This window comes from Ixodes scapularis, unplaced genomic scaffold (genome assembly GCF_016920785.2).
Source record: "Ixodes scapularis isolate PalLabHiFi unplaced genomic scaffold, ASM1692078v2 PGA_scaffold7__128_contigs__length_106722199, whole genome shotgun sequence".
In the NCBI taxonomy this organism is placed as follows: domain Eukaryota; kingdom Metazoa; phylum Arthropoda; class Arachnida; order Ixodida; family Ixodidae; genus Ixodes; species Ixodes scapularis.
This window is the reverse complement of record NW_024609882.1, coordinates 41,738,346-41,758,566: the sequence shown is the minus strand read 5'-3', so window position 1 is coordinate 41,758,566 and position 20,221 is coordinate 41,738,346. Positions and strand designations below refer to the sequence as shown.

Genomic DNA, 20,221 nt, shown 5'->3' with positions numbered 1-20,221 from the left:
GGCATTTAAACGCTGGTGGCGCCATCGTTTCCGCTTCCTGCTCGCGTTCGTCTGCTCTGATGCTTTTCCTTTCTTCGGAACGCAGGATACAAGAGTATCATTTGTGCCTTTGTGGAATTAATCCTTGCTTGACCGTTACTATGAGTGAGGATCCTGTTAAGTTGTATCTACAGAAGGATCACGTTTTCGTTTGGAATGCCGACGGTAAGTTGACAACTTTTGAACTGGGTCTGAAAAATATGACTTGATTCGCACGCCGTGGCGGGTTGCTCGTGTTTGTTTGGCTGACTCGTTGACACGAGGGAGTTCTTTTCTGTTCCAGATGTGGAAAGAATACGAAAAGAATACCGAATAAGCGGCGTGCAAGTCGGCTGTCTTCCGCGGTGTCCCTATCAAAGTGTGTTTTTGGGAATGCCGGTGCAACTCTCAATGGACGAGACGCACTTGCTCGTCACAAAAGGTGAGCCCCATTTTGTTCGCACAGACAATCAGACTCGAAAGCGCTAAGAGTTGCCGCTGGAATCAATTTCGGTTTGCAGGAAAAGCTGTTCTGGTGAAAAACACGAGGCTGACCAAAGCCCCGACTGATCAAGACAGAGCCCGGCTCGAAAAGCACGCGCAAGAGATCCACGAGCAACAGGTTAGCCATTCGAGACGGGTGGTCAGATTACATCATTGCATTAGATCCTCAGCAGTAGCTTAAGTCTAATGGCAAAACATAATTTTAGAAGGTTTTGCTCCGTTAAAGTTTCAGCCGGGGGGAGACAAGCTGTTGCAAGTTAAGAAAAGCGTGACAAGATCCTCCCATGAAGCATTCCACTCTTTCCACTTTAGCAGAGCGAGCGCTGGAGAGGAGTAAAGCGCGAAACACATGTACGACGAAACCGTCCGATCCGACGTGCGGACTGCCGGAATGACCTTGGGGGGGGAGAGGGTTTTCGTAGCATCGGAGAGCGTTGAAAACCCTCGCCTCCGACCGTCGTATTGCGCGGTCGGACGTCGGATCGGACGGTTTCGTCGTACATGTGTTTCGCGCTTAAAGCAGTAATCATGGCGAGCATGAGAGCTTTGTGGAGGGGGGTTGTCCTAGTGTCACTGAATATTGTGTCAGAGTATCGCATCCCGATTCTTTAATGCTTTGCCGACAACAGTCCCACTCTAGCCGTGTATATTTTGATTTCTTGCGGCATCACTGGACGGCAGCAGTCACGTGAGACCTGTGCCGTCACTACCATTATGAATTTTTTTAATCTCCGCTATGAGCCACCATATTAAGACCAGCCAGCTTCTGCTGCAACGCTTCGGGTCACTTCTCAGCCACTTAGCGCCACGGCACACATATTTTCTTAAAATCACATCCTAACGTTTCCGTATTTCGCGAATACCATATGCCTGCTTGCTGTGCCTTCGGGTGCCGAAGCAGGTCAGAGATCGGCAAAAGACCTCCGCTTCCCGTCAGGCAAGAACGCTAATATGATGTGGGGGAGTGTTTGGCTTGCCATTATAAAACGAAAGAATTCCAAGCCCACTGCAGGAAGCAAGCTTTGTGAGGTGAGTATTGCTCGTTGCCTCACCTCACAAAGCTAGTTTGATCAGGCGCTGCTTCAACTGAGCTTGGTTTGGCACAAACAATGCTTGGAAGCTACACATTTTTGAAAACAGGAGACGACAGATGAGGAAGGGGACAACACACAAAACATTTTGTGTGTTGCCTTCTTCTTCGTCCGTCATCTCCGGTTTTCAAAAATCTGTAATATCAACCAGCTCGCCTGCCTACTTACTTTATCTTCAATGCTTGGAAGAACGGCTGCTTCTGAACAAGAATTATATTGCAGTGCTTTTTGTTCAAATTTCTTTGCTTTGTACGCGGCATTAAAAAAATGAAAGAAGTGGCTTTGCATGCAAAATTCTAACCACGAATGTCTGGGTCTCATAATGCAATTTAAGCAAACAGTTTTGTGTGAATGGGCACTCAAGCTTTTGCCGTTTGTGTTTCTTTATTTTTTATTACATTGTTTTCCTCTTTTGTGGTACAAAAAACATGAATGAAGCCTTGACATCAAGGTCTTATACTTAGGTAAGTATGTCATTTGATGTCCCGAGTGAATAAGATGCATTTTGGCTGCTCAGGTAGAATGAATGATGACACAAACATCCTTGGTGTTTGCAGTTTAGAGAGTCAATAATTTCATATCAAGCCATTCTCGTAACTCAGCGTCAGTTCCATTTGTCTGCCTTGAGAATCGTCATCGGGAAATCATTGCTGAACATCGGCAGTGAACTTCATTTGGCCAGTAAAGAAATAGTCAAGCTGTCACAAGGGCTTGATACTATGTTTCAATCTATCCTGTTGCTGTCCGGTCCTGAGCATCTTGTATGCAGTTGTAAATATCTATGAAATGCTTCTGCATTTCTACGACAGTCTTTTGTATGCTCAAAAAGCGTAACAAGGAAAATTCCAGTGGCTTAATCTGATGACAGAAATAAGCGGCTAAGCTCTGAGTGATAAAGTTCGGCACAGACCACCCTGGTCGAGTGAACTGTTGATATTTTTGTATATTTATAAAGCGATAGGTGACCTATCTCAAAATGAGAAATTTTACCAGTGAGGTGTGACTACTAACCTGGGGGTCTTTAACGTGAACCGTGGAGTAGTGATTAAATGTGTGCAGCTAGACTGCATTGTGAATGATGTTGCAAATGATTTAAACCGGTTATCTACAACGCCACACACTTGACCCGAAAGACCTTTCGACAATGCCAGCGACTCGGTGTGCATACACTTATTGTGCAGTGCACTACTATGTAAGGATCCAAAATGGCGACACGGATATGGCTGAATTTGAGCGCCATGGCACGGAGCTTGAAGGTTTCAATACTTTGGAAACGTATTCCGCGACTCTAGGTTGTCCTGCTTTTCTTAATCTGTAACATACTATATACCTGGGCCCAGGCATTTCATCGAACGCCATTCTATTAAATATTGTTTCGCTGAAGCCGTTTCATCGAACGCTGCTTCACTGAATACCGCCTAATCGGCCGGTAAAATTTATTAATCTAAAAAATAGCTTTTTTGTTATTAATTTTGGAAGGATAGCAGATTGTTTTTTTTCCTACAGAGAGGGGACCTAACAATAAGAAAGTTAATTTTGTCCCCTGCACCTTTCATTTCTATTTTTTTTTCTTAGCAATTGCACTGCTAATGTTGCCAATAATAAACGGGAACTCTGCCTTGACAATTTATGAAACCTGTAATCATTGGGTTTCATCCTTGAAGAGACTCATTCTCATTGGGTTTCATCCTTGAAGAGACTCATTCTGTTTCAAGCATGAAGCCGTCTTTGAAGAAATGACATATGTCTCCATGTTGCATGAAACAGAAAAAAAGATGTGTCTCCCCTCTTTGTTTTTGTTTCGTAATCGGCAGAGCCGTGTACCTGCCGGCTTTTCAACCTACGTTCTTAGAAAATAAGCTATATTCTCAGGACTAGGATAGACTGAAAACAAAAGTATATAGATATAGATACAAAGTAAGAAAGGCAAAACAAAGAATAGTTATATTCCTTTCTGGATGTACCTTTCGTGTGTGAACAAATAAAGAACAAGGAGTACAGATGCTTATCTTCCATAATTCATAAACGAAACTTTAGCCAAAAAGGTGGCCAGGGTAGTAATTCTATTTCTGGTGATTCGACAGCAATGTGAAAACAACTCAAAAGCTAGAGTAAAGCATTTAAAAACACTATAATGCTCCGAAATTCGATGAAGTGAAATTCTATAAAACGGCGTTCAATGATTCAGCGTTTGATAAAATGTCCACTTATTCGATGAAGCGGCGTTCAATGAAATTTCTTACGATCTGTTTGGTATCACACAGTTTTAACTTTTGAAGCTGGATGCCATATGTGCAACTGAACTAACCACCGTATGAACACTGTTCAATATTTTGCCGTGACCGACCGTTTCAAGGCAGCCTAGCTGATCTCTGATTTGTCTCATCAAACATTTTCAACTGGCGAAGATGTTGAAGGGCCACCTTTTAAAGCTGTAATCTATCACATTGTCTCCTCTATACTGTAAATCAATATACAGGAGGCTATGTCTATTCTCATTAATAAAGCTTATGGTTTATTCAAAGAATTTTTAAAGGTGGTAGAGAATGTAAGTATTTACTACTAACATCTGTTCTTATTCTGCCTATGCAAGGTAGCCCCAAATGCATTTACTAAGAGCATGCTTCTTCCGCATACTAAACTATACCGTTTCTAAATTTAATCTGGTCATTTTATTTAAGCTGCACCTCTGCAGTTTTTTTCAATGCCTTCATCGCTCATTTGTAACATGAGAGTAAAAAAAGGAATTGAATATCATCACCTGAATGTACGGCATCCTGACAACACTAATTAGTAGCCTTCTGGTGGCCGTGTAACATGCTCCGAAGTGGATAACGTGACAATTGTACATTCTAGACAATAGCACAGTGCAAGGTACAAATTGGATGCAAGCACTGCCCGAGCATTCATCTTGGATTTCTGTCCGATCACGCAGTTGGCACGCACCCTCCCCTCCGCTATGATCAATTTCAAAGAGTTCTTTTCTCGGGTTTTGTAGTTTCTTTGACTCGATCGAAACGAATCGACAGAAAGCTGCGTGGCGAAGAACACTTATCAGGCGGCAGTTTGACGCTTGAAAGCGACCATAATACATTTTTACTGCCATTAGCACGTAAGAATTTCAACCGTCGTCCGAGCAACTAGGCGGTGCTTAATGTCAGAACGGCTCTCTCAATTCCGTCTTGCCGCAGGCCGAGCTCGTCATGTCGCAGAGACGCGAAGAGATCGTCCAGTACGCAGAAAAAATCACCGCCGGCCGGCTGCTGAAGGCGTCGGGACAGCACGTCTCGAAGAGGATGCGGCGCAAGATGAGGAAGGGCAGCTCACAGCCTAATGCCGCCTCCGCGTCGACTCCCGGCGAGGAAACGCTGCCGGTCGACGTCCAGGCGCAGAAGGAAGCGGTCATTGCGGAAGAGATGAGCCGAGTGAAGCCTCCGTCGAGGGAGTTCACCTGTTACCCCGTGTTCACGGGTGAGGGGCAGAAACTCCATTGCAGGTTTTTATTGTAGTTACAGATATGGGACGAGAATGGCAGGGCATGCTTTTCGAATCCCAAGCTTCAGCACGCGCTTGTTGGCTTCTGCTGTGCTTTGGCTGCAAGTGCGTGCTCAAAGCTCGCAAGATACTGAAGTGTTATCATAGATGGGAAGCCCATGCCAGAGGTGGGATGACTGGAAGACCTCCTTGCCATTCCCGCATCCTGTGAGTGACTATAATTGATTCGGATTGGTGACCTCTGACAAGGTATTTACGCATGCCTCAGTTCTTTTACAGAAATGCGACCTCAAAGGGTCACTGACGGGGTATTTATGCTTGCCAAGGTTTTTATTTGAATGTGGCCAATAAGATGCTAGCTACCCGAAACAATTTGCAGCTCAAGGTTCGTTTTCTTTCTGCCTGAAAACAGCCGGTTTCGGTCGCACTCACTCTTTTTTCCTTGGTCACGTGGCGTTCGAATGATGCATACCAAATATATTCTAAGCCGTGGGTCATCTAAGGCACACATTCAATATTAAAAATAGAAAAAGATATGAACCCTATCTTTGTGACCTCTAAAACGCTGCATATATGTTGATCCGAAAAACAAATGTTTTGTGCAGATCACAGGAAGTATGTGTATGTGTCATTCTTAATATGGCGACATACCGCGGGCTAGACGCCGCGATGACAGTGCACGACAGGTCAATGTTGGAACAGACGTGAGGCCGCTACTTCAGAGCTGTCGTTTTTCGTATCGGCCAATTGATCTTCGAGTGCAGAACATCAAGCAGAAGGGATATTAAGTGTAAAACAATCTCGTGACATACGGTACATGCAACTTTGGGGGGAAGTGAAATTTTGGTGCATATTTCTTTGTGTAGACGTGGTCTCTTTTATGACCGCAGCTCATAAACACCAGTCTTTCGTCTGTAAATGCAAAAAAAAGCAGTTTTAAAACGAATAAAACAATTTCTCCCTACCACCCGGTAGTTGGGGGGGCCGAGCTTCATTGGAATGTCTGACATCGCGGGCCCATCAGCAGCAGGGCCATGGCGCGGCGTGTCCGATGTAGGTGCACGGGAACAAGTGGTGCTCGGCACACCTCTCAGTTCTAGTACACGATACCCTAGGTGTTCCCACTTGGCGGGATTGTAACGTGTTCACGAGAAAACTGGCGACACCTAGTGATGACGATCGAAATTACGGCACCCTTGGCCGTTAACGGGCCCGTGACGTTGCAAGCGTGACGTCAGGGGCAAATATCCCAAGATGCATCACGTTGCATTGATGGCTGATATTGAAGCGCTCGTCGGATTCCGTCAGTTGGAACAAAAAATATACAAGTCCGCCGAAAATACAAGCATTAACAGATATTATGGATCATATTTCACATGTTTCGAAGTGTTTGTGGGATATCTCAAGTTTCAATTCTGTACCCCTTTAAGGCCCCAAAGATAGAATAGAAAATACTTGTCACTCAGTATTTGTTTGTGTTTTTGCATCAAAACTGGTTACTTGCGTGCAACGATGACACTGAGGTCGAAACATTTAATGGATACGGCGGTGCCGGAGGCACATCGTTAATGAAGATAATTGAATCCACCAATCGTTATTGTCCCAATTATCGAAGCATAGAAAATGTGTTGGGTTGAAGAAAACTTTAATTCATTGTCACAGGAGTGAGACCACTCAAGTGACTCTGTTGACCTCTGAAGTTTGATGTCAGTTTAATGTTGTTTTCTTTTCTTAACAGATACTACTAGGGTTGATAACAATATGCAGAGGCATTTATCCTACCCTTGCCATGCTTCAGCCTACCCTTGTCCGACTCTGTAGCAAAAAATTATTCGGGTGATACTCACATTCTAGGGCATACTCTTTACTAAAACATACAATATAGCGCAACAAAAAGACAAGGACAAGAAGTATACAGGACAGGCGCTAACTTTCAACTAGTTTTATTCAGGAAAATTGAACACATATATACACACGACAGGCAAAGCAGCATCACGTTAAGGTTGATTAATTTTTCACCAGATGACTCAAAAACTGAAATTCATTACAATGAAGAACAATAGAAGTGTCACTGACACATGCCATCCCACTTTTTTTTTGATAAAGAAAGCTTCCAATAGCTCTCGAGCGACCGTCTCTCAGCTTCTTCTTAGTATCCGTATCTGCTGAAGTCGCGGAACACAGCCTTTACCCTAGAGCATACTCAACTTTCCCATGTCTTACAAGTTTAGGCCTTTGCTGCTTTTCTTCTTAGTTTTCTTTTTATCTGGTTTTCCCATTTGAAAGTATATATTCCCTTTTTCTTTGGGATTTTTGTTACTTTGAGCCTTGCTTATTTGTTGAAGGGCTTTCTTTTGCCTTCAGTCATGCTTTTATTGTACACCATATATCTTTTGCTTTGGTCATCTAGAAATAAAGTTGTTACTTTCAGGGGCAGATTTAGAGGGGGGTCCGGATGTCCTGACCCCCTTCTTGATTTCTGCATGTGTAGAAATTTAGGGCGTGGAAATGAGGGAGAGGGGGGGGTTCCTAAACATATGGTACGCTGACCAGCACCTAACCCCCTTGCCCCTTCTGGAAATTCCTGCATTCGCCCCTGGTTACTCTTGATATTCATTTTATAAATAATGTTTTAAATTTTCATCTTTACACGTCCTGGCAACTCTGCCGGTTAAAATGTCTTTGCGTGTGTATTCCTTTTTGGTTCCTCGTGGTTTTGGTTTTTTAAGAGGTATAAAAAGCTAAGTTGTACTCACAGTTCATCGCTGCCTGAGGTAGTTTATCCGTGATTTAGTTGTCGGAGGAAATGAAATTGTGCTGCTTGCTTTTCAAAGATGTGTGTGTGTATAAAATAAAAAATTTTGAATCTTACATTCACTTGCACAATTCTCAATTCGCCAAATGAAGGGGGAAGTTGGAAATGCTCTGCGAGGGTTCGCATTTTTTACTTAGGCTCCTTGACATGAAAATGAGGATGGGAATGACTCAGTTGTAGATGACATCTTACCAGAAGTGCTGACAGTTATATTGGATAAGGGTCACAAGGTGTGGTGCTATCCCAAGGATACAAGCACGATCAGTGATTGAACTGCTTAATAGAGAGCCCTTGAGAACCTGCATTCAAACTTGCAAAGTTTTACTTGCATCACAGCTCCGCCGGGATTGATTGGTCGGTAGAGCAATGTGACAAATGGGAGGAATTCCTTGTATGCGCAGAATGTCCCCGCACAAAAACAACCGATTTGGAACCCGTTGCACTGGACTATCCGAAGACGGATGCAGAACGCCTTCGCTGCCTGGTGTTTGCAGACCTTTGGGAGAAAGGCCACCACCTGACCTGTGGGGCAAAGTTCGGAGGAGACTTTTTGTTGTATTCAGGTAATGATTTCAACCTTGCATCGTGTGCGCCTGGGAAGTTCCTTGCGACTTGCTTATTCACCATTGGCTGTTTCTGTTGTAGTCCAAGCGTTTTCTTGCTTGTCCTTAGGCTATGCATTGGCAAAACAACTTTGAAGGGAAGCTGAAGAGGATCTTGAAAAAAAAAAAGAAAAAGGTTAGAGGTGAACTCTAGTATTTTTATCCCGTGAATCTGAATATCACGTTCGTTTTCCCCAAAGGCGTTACTGAATGCGGGAAAAGCCAAAAAACCTCCGACCGGTCGTTATGCCATACTAGGATCTTTCGGTCGCGAAGCGTGTGTCGTTCGTGCGGGCAGCATGTGCAATTGCAATCTGACGAGATATATTCCCTCGCACTGACATGAGTCGTGATGCCTTTTTCCGACCTTTTTGAAAACAGCAAGAGTGCGCGTGCATAGCTTTGATGGGTGCTGAAGATGCGCGAGAGCAATGATTCCAGAAAGTCTGGATATGACGTCACGCTCGGGGAAAGAAGGGCTTCAGCGGTACTTTGAAAGCAATTTTCTGCAGCCTCCGTGCACCAGGTTGAAAAATAATCTCGATATTGGTGATCCTGTAGGCCATATGAAAACAATTTGGTGAGTGTTTTTCCTCAATTACCTAACTTTACGATTGAAGATTTTTTATTTTTTTAATTTATTTATTTATTTATTGAAGCAGCATTGAAATTGAAAATGGCTGCTACTTTTTTATTGTGAAGTAGCAGCATTTCAGTTACTTTGTGTGTGTTGGTGTCAAACTTTTATTATCAATATGACCAGTTTCATTGTGCTACTTTTATTATCCAACAACTCTTCCGACCAAACTCCTGCAGTACGTATATACCGTAAAATGCCGAGCAAGCGGCCACCCAAACTATGAAAATGATCGCGAAAATTGGGGAATGGGTGCTTGTTAGGTCATCAATTTTAGATATATATGCACTGTGCATATTTTTTCATATGTTAGAAAATTTGGTGTTGGCGCTTAGTATGGAATGGACAAATGCCTGGTATTTTACGTTAGCAATTTAACAGCCGAGAAATTAAGTGCCCGACTCAGTTCTCGCATGAGAGTGCTTGTTGATGTCACCAGTGTCAATGCTGGTCTAATATTGTTGCCAATACTGTCTTTGGTGCAGCGGTCTGGAAAGCCACAGAAAACAGCACTATTTGCATCTGTGAATACATGATGCTTTACTCAGAAACATGTTTCACGGCCAATTTTAGCGAATGTACCCTAAAATTTGTTACACAATTTGACACACAGCCTGTCTTAGATATTTACTACACAAATAGTATGTTGGATCTGAATCTGTTCTAGAACACTTGGTACACAACATCTTAGCAATCGAGTTTCTCGAAAGTAAAATAACAAATTTATTGGTACCATGAAACCGAAAAGAACAAAAAATGGAGTCGCTGAAAGGGTTTAATTGATGGTAAGCGAATCGCAGGGCAACTCGTGGGAGAGCTGAGTCTGCAGATCACTGAGCTTCTTCTTGAGCACGTTGAGCCCACTGAGCACGATCGTCTCCGGCTTGAGCGCCCCGGAGGACTCCACGTTGAAATAGAATTTGTTGGGCTTCCCTTCCACGATGAAGTCGGCTTCGACCTTGTCGTCCTCGATCTCCGAGTACTCGCTCTTGGGCCACTCCTCGGGTCGCGGGTACGTCGTGTGCCGGAACGCGTTGTCCGGGTCGTACTCGAACGCGACGCCGCAGGTCGGATTCCACTTGGCGTGCTCCTTGCCGAAGCCCTTCTTCGCGTACGCCCTCGCTTTCACTTCTTGGCCCTTGCGGAGTTTGACGATCAGGATGTCGTCCGTCTCGCCGTACTCGTTGGTGTCGTCCTTGTGTCGCGACGTGACGGGGACGACCCTCGGGTCGCTGGATTTGAGGTCCGCCGTGGTCACGTGACGGGTCTGTTCGTCGAGACACTTTACGTCGATGGTGAATTCGACGGAACACTCGGTGCAGAAGTCTGCGCACGTGCAGTCGCGCGAGTATTGCATCTTGTCGACGATTTCGTCGCTCGTCAGCGGGATGAGGCCGAGCCGGTGCGCGATGAATTCGTCGTGGAGGACGGTGGAATTGGCCTCGAGCTGCACCCAGTCGATGGCCAGGGTGGCGACCTCGGCGATGAAGACGCGTCGGAGGCTGTTGGCGACGCTGAGGTCGGTGTCTTCGACGAAGAACTTGACGTTTTCGTCGGTCAGTTCGCTGATGTGCACCGACGGCTGATTGGCGTACGGCATCTTCGCTGGTTTTTGGTGGGTCGGCTGGGACGCCGGAGATGTGGCGGCTTGGTTGAACTAACCGCGAAGGGGCTTCACTCGCTGTCCTTTTGGAGCGCTGAGATCTTAAGCGGTAATTTTTGCGAACTAACGCGGCAGATGCACAAACAAGCGGGCAAAAGACGCCATGAGAGCGTAAAAGCACGGGTGATGATGATGATATCGGAATGGCAGCGTGTCCAACCCACCAACCGATGCAAGCGGAAAGTGGCTAAACGGCGTGATTTTTTTAATGTTCGAATCACTGATCTCTATTGTAGATCAGTGGTTCGAATGTTCGTTTTTACGCGTTTTCTTTGCGAGATTTGCACGTAGAAATAAAAATAGATTAAGACATAAAATAACCCGCGAAATGTAAATATTTTAAGATAGATTTATGCGTTTAATTACACCATTAATTGCTTAATTTACCGCAAAAAGAAAGTTTTTTTGATAAAAGAAAAGGAGACTTTGTTTTTACGCTGCTTAATTTGCTGCAAAGCAAATTGTTGTGTGTATGTTTATACAGCCCGAAGTTAGTCTGCCTCAGTGGGCGTCTGGCAAGGAGGATAGAAGGATAGGAGAGGGCATGACATCAGCCGCGTAGCCTCCACAAGCCATGCCCCTTTGACGCCTCGCCTCTCTCATTTTCCTCCTTAATCTCCTCACTTATCAGCCCGACATGACCACATCACGTGACCGTAGCTAGCCTTCGTCTAGCCTTCGTTCTGACAAAACCTACCGGATGGAGCGCGCGCAAGCCTGCAAGGAATCCTTCTACAATCAACCATCCATCTCGCACGTGACATGTCACGCACACCAATAGCCAGAAAGATCTATGGTCACGTTGGGCACAATATCGTTTAAACTTTTTATGACTAGGCTTCACCAATATTGCAACGTGCCCCCTCCTAGTACTTATTCGCGTCTCCAGCTCAACGCTCGCCCTCCCGCGGCGGAAACGGGAAGTGCTCTAGTGAGGGTCCCCCGATTCTCCTGCTCAGCGGGCATGGCAGAACTGCTCGCGATCATGGCTCGCGAAATGTCGTTTCCGAATGCAAACAGCACTTTTCACTGTCCCAACGTAGTGCTGCAGCCGGTATGGGATTGTACCTTACTGGAGAGTTTTAGTATTGTGCATAGAAGCAAACGCAAGCGGTGTGCGTTTGCGTTAGAGTTGCGTGCCCCATGTTGTGCGTGCGCCTCATCGCCATGCGCCATCCAAAACCGCAATTTCGGGCTCCGCGCACGCGCAGTGTGGAACGCGCAAAGCTAACGCAAACACACAGGGCTTGAGTTCGCTCGTATACGCAATATTAAAACTCACTACTGTTTCACCGGCTTCTAACGCCAACGAAACGTGCTGCAGTGAGCAGATGTGCAAGCAGGTAAGCTTTGCGAGTGAACTGGAAAGGCTGAGATTGGCAAAACGACGGCAAGCAAATACAAAAGTAAATAAATGTTATGAAACAACTAGTGATAAAAAAAAAACTTTTTATTTTTTTATTTTTGGGCATTTGGTTTGGAAATATATTGGCGGCGACTTTGGACGTTTCGCCGATTGTCAAAAGTCGCGACTTTGATAGCACAATATACTTTACCCACAATTAATGTAATTTTACGTGGATTTCTCACATTAGCTAGAATGTTTTCATTGATTTTAGACTGTTTTTATTTTATTTGTAATTAAAATGCAGCGATTGGAACCAGTGATGATAATTAGCCTAGTTTTCATTGTCATATTTCTTTGCACGTTTAAAATTAGGTAATAAGCAACAAGTTATATTAGAGCTTGAAGAAATACTTTTTCAAATATGTTAATTTTAATATTATTATTATTAATACAAATCGCGGCAATGTATGCCTCTAATTAACGCCAAGATCACGAGGATACTCTATTTAACCATAATAGTCTTTCCAGAAAGGTATAATTCTGTTTTTTTTTAGCATATGAAACACTCTGACATAGTTATCAAGATAGACAAACAGTTAAACGCCGGATGTAATATGAAGTCCTACGCGTGACGCGGTGCTATAAAAACACACACACACACTTCAGCTGTCTGGCTCGGATTCCGTCTTGGGTTGTTGCAGTGAGAGCAGCATTTATTAGTTTATGCGTTTCGTGGACATATTGTAAAAATTAAAATTATTCTCTTATTCTTCTGCTGGGATAATTGTCATTATTTCCCATATCTGAGCGAGAAAAAGGCAGCGAGAACGCACAGACATCAGCACTGATTTTTTCAACAACTACGAATATCAGCCTGGATCGAACAGTATGTCACAAAATAAAGTTTCCGCTAACAACTTTTCTAAATAAATAATTACGATGTGAGACACATCTTGAGTCATGAAAGAATCCGAAATTAAGACCTCTATTGAGAAATTAAATCCAAAATAGAAATAAGTTTCGGTTTTGCTCCAGAATTAAAACGCGCATCCTTCCATAATTAATACGCCAAAACACCGTTCTTGTTTTCTGGTTAAAGAGGTGACCTGCGCTCATAAAACATTAGCTTCCTCGTATTACCAGAAATAATTTATGTCGCTCAGTGAAGCCAGCACACTAAACAGGCTCAACAGCGGCACGCATCTCTGACCCTCACTAAACCCGCCATCTTGGAAAATGAGTGGCGCCACCTATAGTTAGTTGGAGTCGCGAATAACGTCCTTGGCGTCTGGTGTCTCAGCTGTAGATGAGCAATTTAGCCAGTGCAGTACGACTGCTAACCTGAGGTCTTTAACATGCTCACGCAGTAGTGATATATGACGTACCGCACGCCGGTATGATGCTCATCCAGATCGAAAGGGGCGGGGGTGAGGCTCAAACCCAGGATCCCTGGGTTCTGCAGCGCGAGCTTTCGCTCCACGCGCGTCGAGCTGGGTGTGCACTTTAGCTCACTCGGCCACCGATCCTGCGAGTGAAGGGCAGCCCAACATGCCTTTGCCCATCGGAACAGATTGACATCGCAATGTGTCGTTTATCGTTTTTTATTGCTTTCTATGCTCTACATTATACCAATCACTCAAAGAGGATAGTCAAAGCCACTGAGCTCTACTATAGGGGGCTGGATGGCACATAGCTGCTCTCCGAGCCTGGTGCAAGTGAAGCCATCGGAAGTTCAATGCTTGTCCCGAAAGTTGGGCGTCTGCTGGGCTTCCTAGTGCGTCGAGTCTATGTTTTCATCCATGCTTTTCCATACGTGTCTTTGAGTGGGTTTTAATAATCTCGTTTTGAAATAAATTGTGAGAAAAAAGCATTGGAACGTGGGACACAAGTGCACTTGATCAACTAGAATCTCAAAATTTTCACATCAAATAGCTTCCCATGAGGCTTCTCAGGTATGCACGCGCTGTTACTGTGCAACAAGCAGGCTTTCTTGAGATGACAAGAAAAAATCCAGCATCCCAAATGCCATTCAAGCCAGTACTTGGAAGAGTTAAAAGGCCTGTCAAGTGCTCACTTCCAGGACAAGCCACTTACTTCCGGTGGCTTTATATTTGTTTACTCAATGCATCATCCAGCCCCCTAGTGGAGATCAGTGGTCAAAACAGATGCAAATACAGGTTTTGACAATGTTCTATGTGCGGGACGCTGTCCTCTGCGAATGGCAATAGCTGGAAGCAAGACCAGGGGAGAGGGTGTGTGCGTGTGCAGAGGCTTATTGGAATAAGGTCCATTGTGCGTGCTCTGCGCTGAGCACCAACATGGTGGCACCCACTAGAAAATCGTTGGATGAAGGGCCAATACTCTAAGCGTTGCCTATTCAGTGACTCCAGTTACTCTGAAGCGTATTTAGTCGCTCTTCACCGGGTAGTCCGCACTATTGCGCAGCCGACATTCGTGTGCCACATTGCAGATGACCCTCTGCTGTACCACGCCTTTGCGATCGTGGTGTGCCTGGAGAAGGGGACGAGCTTCGACGGACACGACCTGGTCCTGTGGGGTCGCCTGGGCAACTCGGTCCACAAGACGGTGGTCCTGGCATCCCTGGTGGAGGACCAGGTGCAGTACCTGTCCTTGTCTTGGTCCGGGGACCTCTAACGACAATGGCAGCGGCGAAACGAGCGTTTGGATAGTCCGCGCCTCGTGCCGTACCCCTTCCCAGAAGCGCCGGAAAATACATCGATGCTGTCCTGCAGCTACGGGACATAACTGAACCTGAGACTGGGAAGGAAGGGGAAGACACATGAAAAGAGGGACAACGTGCAGCGTCTCCGAACACAGCTACGAGCTTGCTCAATAATGAACCCTTTTACAGGTACAGGACCATCGTTCATTGATAGATATACTCATAGCTGTGCTTGAACGTGCCGTGCGCTGTCCCTAGTTTTAATGCATCGTCCTTTTCTCTATCTTTCCCGTGCTCAGTTATGTCAATTATTCACCATCTTGTCCGCATGCTCACCCTTTCTTCAATTACAGTCCGTTGAGAAAAGAAGGACTAGTACTTCCACAATGCTCTCTGCCTGCACAATTGGCGGCAGAGAACCACTTTCTGCGATAGTCTGTTTAAAGTCGTAACTCAATCTATGGGCTCTAAGTATCCTAAAAAACAAAACATTATTCGTGTGTGGCCGATTTCTTTATTAAAATCGGTATCGAACAGATGGCGCCACGGGACAAAGAAGGGTAGAGCCCCGCTCTTCCTCGTGTGACGGCGCCCTTGGTGTCTGCAATAGTTGCGATGCGATCAATCTTTCGATGCCGATTTTAAGAAAAACGTTTCCCACGCATGAATGTAATTTTTTTTGTTCTTTTTAGGATGCTTGGAGCCTGTAGATCTGTTATAACCATAAAGACTATAGCAGAAAATGGTTTAGCACCCTTTTAAGGCTGGCTCACACACTTGCGTTTAAGTTAGCTCGAGCGTGCTGCTCTCGCCCGTATCTGCTTGTGACGAAAGAAGACACTGGCGCCCCCTACAGTAAACTTTCGTCAATTCGACCTTGACGGGACCTTGAAATTTGGTTGAATTATCCGAATGATTGGATTATAAAAAGGAGAGAAAAACTGTTAAAATTGAACTTTCTTTTACTGTCCAAAGTACTCACGGAGGGTCTGCTGCCGTCTGCGCTTAAAACGCGTGTCCAAAAGCATCTCTGGAGGGCGGCGTAACTAAATGTCACGTCCCCGGAAAATCGTGCACTACAAAAAAAGGAAAGAAAAAAAAAAAGCTTAACGAGCCGACTTTGGCGCCAAGCAGCCAGACCGTCGACAACAGAAAAAAAAAAAAAGGAAAAGAGAATTTGCACTTTTCGGCGCGATGGATCGCATACGGTGCTACAGAAAAGTGCTTTGAGAGTGCATGCTGAGAAAGCTTCACGAGCCGACTTTGGTGCCAAACATCCAGACCGTCGGCAACAGAGAAAGAAAAAGAAAAGAGAACCTGCGCTTTCCGGCGCGTAAGATGGACCGCACACGATGCTACAGAAAAGCGTTTTGAGAGCGCACACTGTCTCCGCGCCCGACCACGCGCTATGTTCTCCGCGCTACTCCACGCCAGATTGGTTGCGCTGGCTCGGGTCATTCGCTACAATTCATCTCAACGGCGTAGAGGAGCAGGCGCATATTTGCGCACGTTCGGCTTAGCAGCAAAGGGCTCGTGTTTCGCCCTTTGTTGGTGGTTTTCCTGCCGTGGTGCTTTGCAATGTGAGCCCGCGCACATTCGCTCGGGACGATTTATCCGATGCGGAGTCTTTCCGAGTTCTAGCTATCAAACTTTTCCTCCCATAGAATTGTATAGGGGCTTGCCGGGACTTGTGAACACGATAGAATTAAACGAAGAGTCAAATTAACCGAGGTCAAACTAGCGAAAGTTTACTGTATCGGGTAGCCTTGCAGCACTTCAGATCCGCAAATATAATTTTTGATTTCTTGTGCATCATTCTCTCACGGTGGGCCAGAAGTATTCTGGCAATGTTATGGGCGACCATTTCTTGTACGTAATGCCTAGGTTTGACCTCGAAAGCACTGCAAAACCTACTCTAGTTGTATGCTTGTCGGACGTGTTCCAGGGCTGATAGATGGCGTTAGACTGTTTTATCGTCCCTAGCGGCTACAGGCAAGAGCAACGCAACCGAGCACGCTAAAAGCTGTTTAATGCAGATGTGTGAACCAGCCTTTAGAGTGTACCAGTGCATGGCACATTCCCACGTCAGTTTTTAATGAACTTGGCGGACCCCTGGATGGTAGTCTAGCTTGGCAGTGCGGGCAGCGGTGGTGTTGCAAATTGTAGGCGATCATTAATTTGAGACTCCAGTGCTTCAATGTCTTGCTCACATGCCTAATTAGACGAGTCTTTTACTACTGCATTTGAACTTGAACTTTTTTAGAACAAATTTGTGCCAATGACACTGGACAAAAAGCTTCCAATAGGAAGCTTAACAACTAGGTCTGGTGTCGTGCTTGTGAAATTTTGGGCATTGTTGTTCTTGTATTATAAGGGTGCACATTGGATTCTTGTTTGGTTTTCAGAAGCACATGGAGAAAATATGTTTCATTGGAACCCTTCTGTTTTTTAATTGAGAAACTGACGAAGGCCCGAGAAGGCAGAGTATACATATGTTCACAACTGATGACAAGCTCTAGCTATGGCACATTAGAATGGGGAGGTGTGGCAATCACTCGCTTCTCCAGGCGGTCCCATGCTTCAGTGTCACTACGGTAGGCTTGCGATAATTTAACCTCGCATATTTCATACTTCTGGTTAATTCAAACAGATTTCAAAAATTTGGTTGTCCCGCTGTGTTTTTGGTATATCTATAAGCCGCTTAATTCGAATGGCGTTTTCGTGGAATTTTTACTTTTTTTTCCTGCGGCCCCGTTGAGTGCGCTTCTTTCTGAGCACCGGTGTACTGCAAAGAAGCAACACCTGCAGAGCTTGCTTCCGCGGGTGTTGCTTCTCGGCAGTGCACCGGGAATCGGGGAGAGGTGCTCTCAACGGGGCTCAAGCCCCGTTGAGCGTAAATTTCCATAGCAACTTGCGCGGACACTGTGACGTGGCGGCATGGCATAGGTCTATGCCACAGTGTCCGTGCCAGTTGCTATGAAAACTGCCGCGCAGTGCCTGTTTCTCTCGCTCATATGTCTCCTGCTTAATAGTCCACATTAGACAATTTCTTTGCCCGATGAACAAACTTAATTTTGTTTTGAGTTGTCATGTGCTGCTGCACAGTTCACGATAAACAACATTGTTGAGGGATAATAAACTTGTGCCATACATTTCACAAATGTTTCATGTGTGGCATGCCTGCTTATGGTCAGTGGGCCTATGTAGAAGAAATCATTGAATATCTGCATTGTATGTGTAGCCATTCATATGGCAAATTAATTTTATCTTACACTATATTTAGATGAATTCTTGATAATTCAAACAAAATTCATAGCTTCCTGGAGTTTGAATTGGTGAGTCTACTGTATCACCATAGCATCATGTCAAAGCTGACAGTACTGCCCCACCCGCATCTGCGATTCTGAGCTACTCTCGCTCGCTCAGGCGCGCAGCAAAGAGAGCGTCTGTAACATCTCTCTTCTAGCCCTAGGAGTGCAAGGTGGGACTGCTGCTGCAGAGACAACACTCTGCTTTGTAGACTTGAATCGCGAGACCATTCTCATCAGCATGATCATCATACCTGCCCTCCTAACCCAAGCTGATCTTGCAATAAAACCAATTTTATGTTCTTTCTGGTTATTCACGTGGTGGCAGTCGCGAAGTATATATTTAGCTTTTTCGGCATTATGCCGTGCATAGAAAGTTGCAGTGTAATCGATTAGTAAGAAGTTTCTATGAAGTTTTTGCTATACTGTTTCACTTTACCTGCAAGTTCCGGATTTTCGGCATCTTTGTCAAAAATGCACACTCGTGCAGTTCAAGCATCGTTCGGGGCAATGTGTGTAGCTTCACTCGCAGATAAAGTGACACAAGCTATAGCTGTTGAAAAAGGAAGGTGGCAGTGCTTCACATATTGTTGCCAATCATTTTTGCTGCACAAAAACATCCTTTAGTTGTCTGCACACCAAGAACTGAGCTGTTGCGGATCTTCTGAACATCAAACTGTTGCATACTTGTGCCAGCATACTGTATTTGCACAAATATAATGCGAGGGCAGGTTTCAATGCCCTCTAAAAGAAAATTATTACTATTATAACGCGAGGCATTCAGCTCCTTTGCCTATATAAATCACGTGAAATACGTCATTAAAAGTAGCGATGCCGCATTCTGTAATGTCTGGCGCAACCAAGCAGACGTTACTTTCGGCCTGATAGCTGATGTACTTTTGGGTTAAACATTTGATTAAAAACCCAGAGAGTGGGATGAGAAGGGACGGACAAACACAAAGTCTGAAACACAGCTGCATTTGAGACTGTGTTTGATTGTCCCTTCTCGTCCCAGTCTCGGGGTTTTAGTCAAATGTTTAAGCACCACCAGCTCGTTTGCACCCTAACCTTTTGTTTACTTTTAGGTATTTTTGCATTCCACAAAAAGGTAATAAAAACAGCAGTTGACTACACAACATATTTTCTAAAAAAAATGTGTCGAACTGCTATGCTACCTGCAGGCAAGATAATACTTTTTGACCGCCACCTTCGATCGCTCCTCAGTCCGGACTCCGAAGCTCTAAAGTTCTAAGTTTGAGATGTCAAAATAATTAGAAAAATATTTTGACGGGGGACGTCAGAATGTTTTTGAAGAAAATTCCCCATCTTCCGGAAGTGGCGTCACATACGTCAAAATACTTGCTGCCTAATAAATTCCCTCCCACACCCCCACTTTTCCCACCCGATCTCCTGCATTGAGCGGGAGAGATGCTTTTCTCCAGACTTGCGTGCCTGGTGAATCCGAATCGTACTAGCAGCTGTTGGGAGTGGCATTTCTTCACCAGAACCCCTCTATGTTAGCTGCACATGACGCACCACTGACAGAGATTAGCAGCACATAAGACGTTGGAAAATCTTTGCATACTACCACGAGGCTGCCTGCAGTCAGTTGTGGCCATCTTTATAGGTCACTCAGGGGTGCTCTACACAGAAAGCCCATGACCAATTCCAAAAAGAAAAAATTTTCCCCTTATTTGCACTACGGTGGCAAAGGCAATGGTAGCACAGAATGTATTGAACATCGCTCTGCAGGGATACTGTATCGAAGAACTCGATACACTTTTCATGTCTCGACATCACAAACATTGTCATGCATAGCATCTAGAAAGCCCTGCCAAATCATGTGCTCCAGTAGAAGTGGAAAGCAAACTTCAAGTCTCTGGCGGGTATACGCCTTAGCTGCGACTCTGCCATTGCCTCTTTCCTCCGTAGCACATGCTGTTTTTTTCCAGTGCCTCCTGCAGTCCCCCATTACTTGAGCATTCAGTCCCCACCCCTGCCCGTTTTCATCAGGATGAGCATTCTACCGGCATGCAGTCGTGTATCACTACTGCGTG

The 20,221-nt window shown here is 45.0% G+C and overlaps 2 protein-coding genes across 3 annotated transcripts in view; one reads left to right on the top strand and one right to left on the bottom strand.

The window, feature by feature from the left end:
* The first annotated feature begins 44 nt into the window (after positions 1 to 44).
* The window catches only part of LOC8042899 (tRNA-splicing endonuclease subunit Sen34), a 41,264-nt gene continuing 21,087 nt past the window's right edge, over positions 45 to 20,221 (top strand). Inside the window, exons 1-6 of one of the 2 annotated variants that reach the window (XM_042286445.1) lie at positions 45 to 204; positions 323 to 460; positions 540 to 640; positions 4,805 to 5,084; positions 8,325 to 8,486; positions 14,644 to 14,789. In XM_042286445.1, the coding sequence (XP_042142379.1) occupies positions 60 to 204; positions 323 to 460; positions 540 to 640; positions 4,805 to 5,084; positions 8,325 to 8,486; positions 14,644 to 14,789 (972 nt within the window). In that variant the 5' untranslated portion in view covers positions 45 to 59. Of the gene's footprint in view, positions 205 to 322; positions 461 to 539; positions 641 to 4,804; positions 5,085 to 8,324; positions 8,487 to 14,643; positions 18,468 to 20,221 lie in introns of those variants that run through there. The other variant, XM_002415865.5, reaches the window with a different exon arrangement.
* On the bottom strand, positions 9,866 to 11,015 carry LOC8042901 (DNA-directed RNA polymerase II subunit RPB3). Its single transcript, XM_002415864.5, has one exon. The coding sequence runs from the start codon at positions 10,760 to 10,762 to the stop codon at positions 9,938 to 9,940; it is 825 nt and encodes a 274-aa protein (XP_002415909.1). The 5' UTR covers positions 10,763 to 11,015; the 3' UTR covers positions 9,866 to 9,937.

What these genes read in the sequence shown, in the direction of transcription:
- LOC8042901 (XM_002415864.5), bottom strand. Translation starts at nt 10,762, where the DNA reads ATGCCGTACGCCAATCAGCCGTCGGTGCACATCAGCGAACTGACCGAC.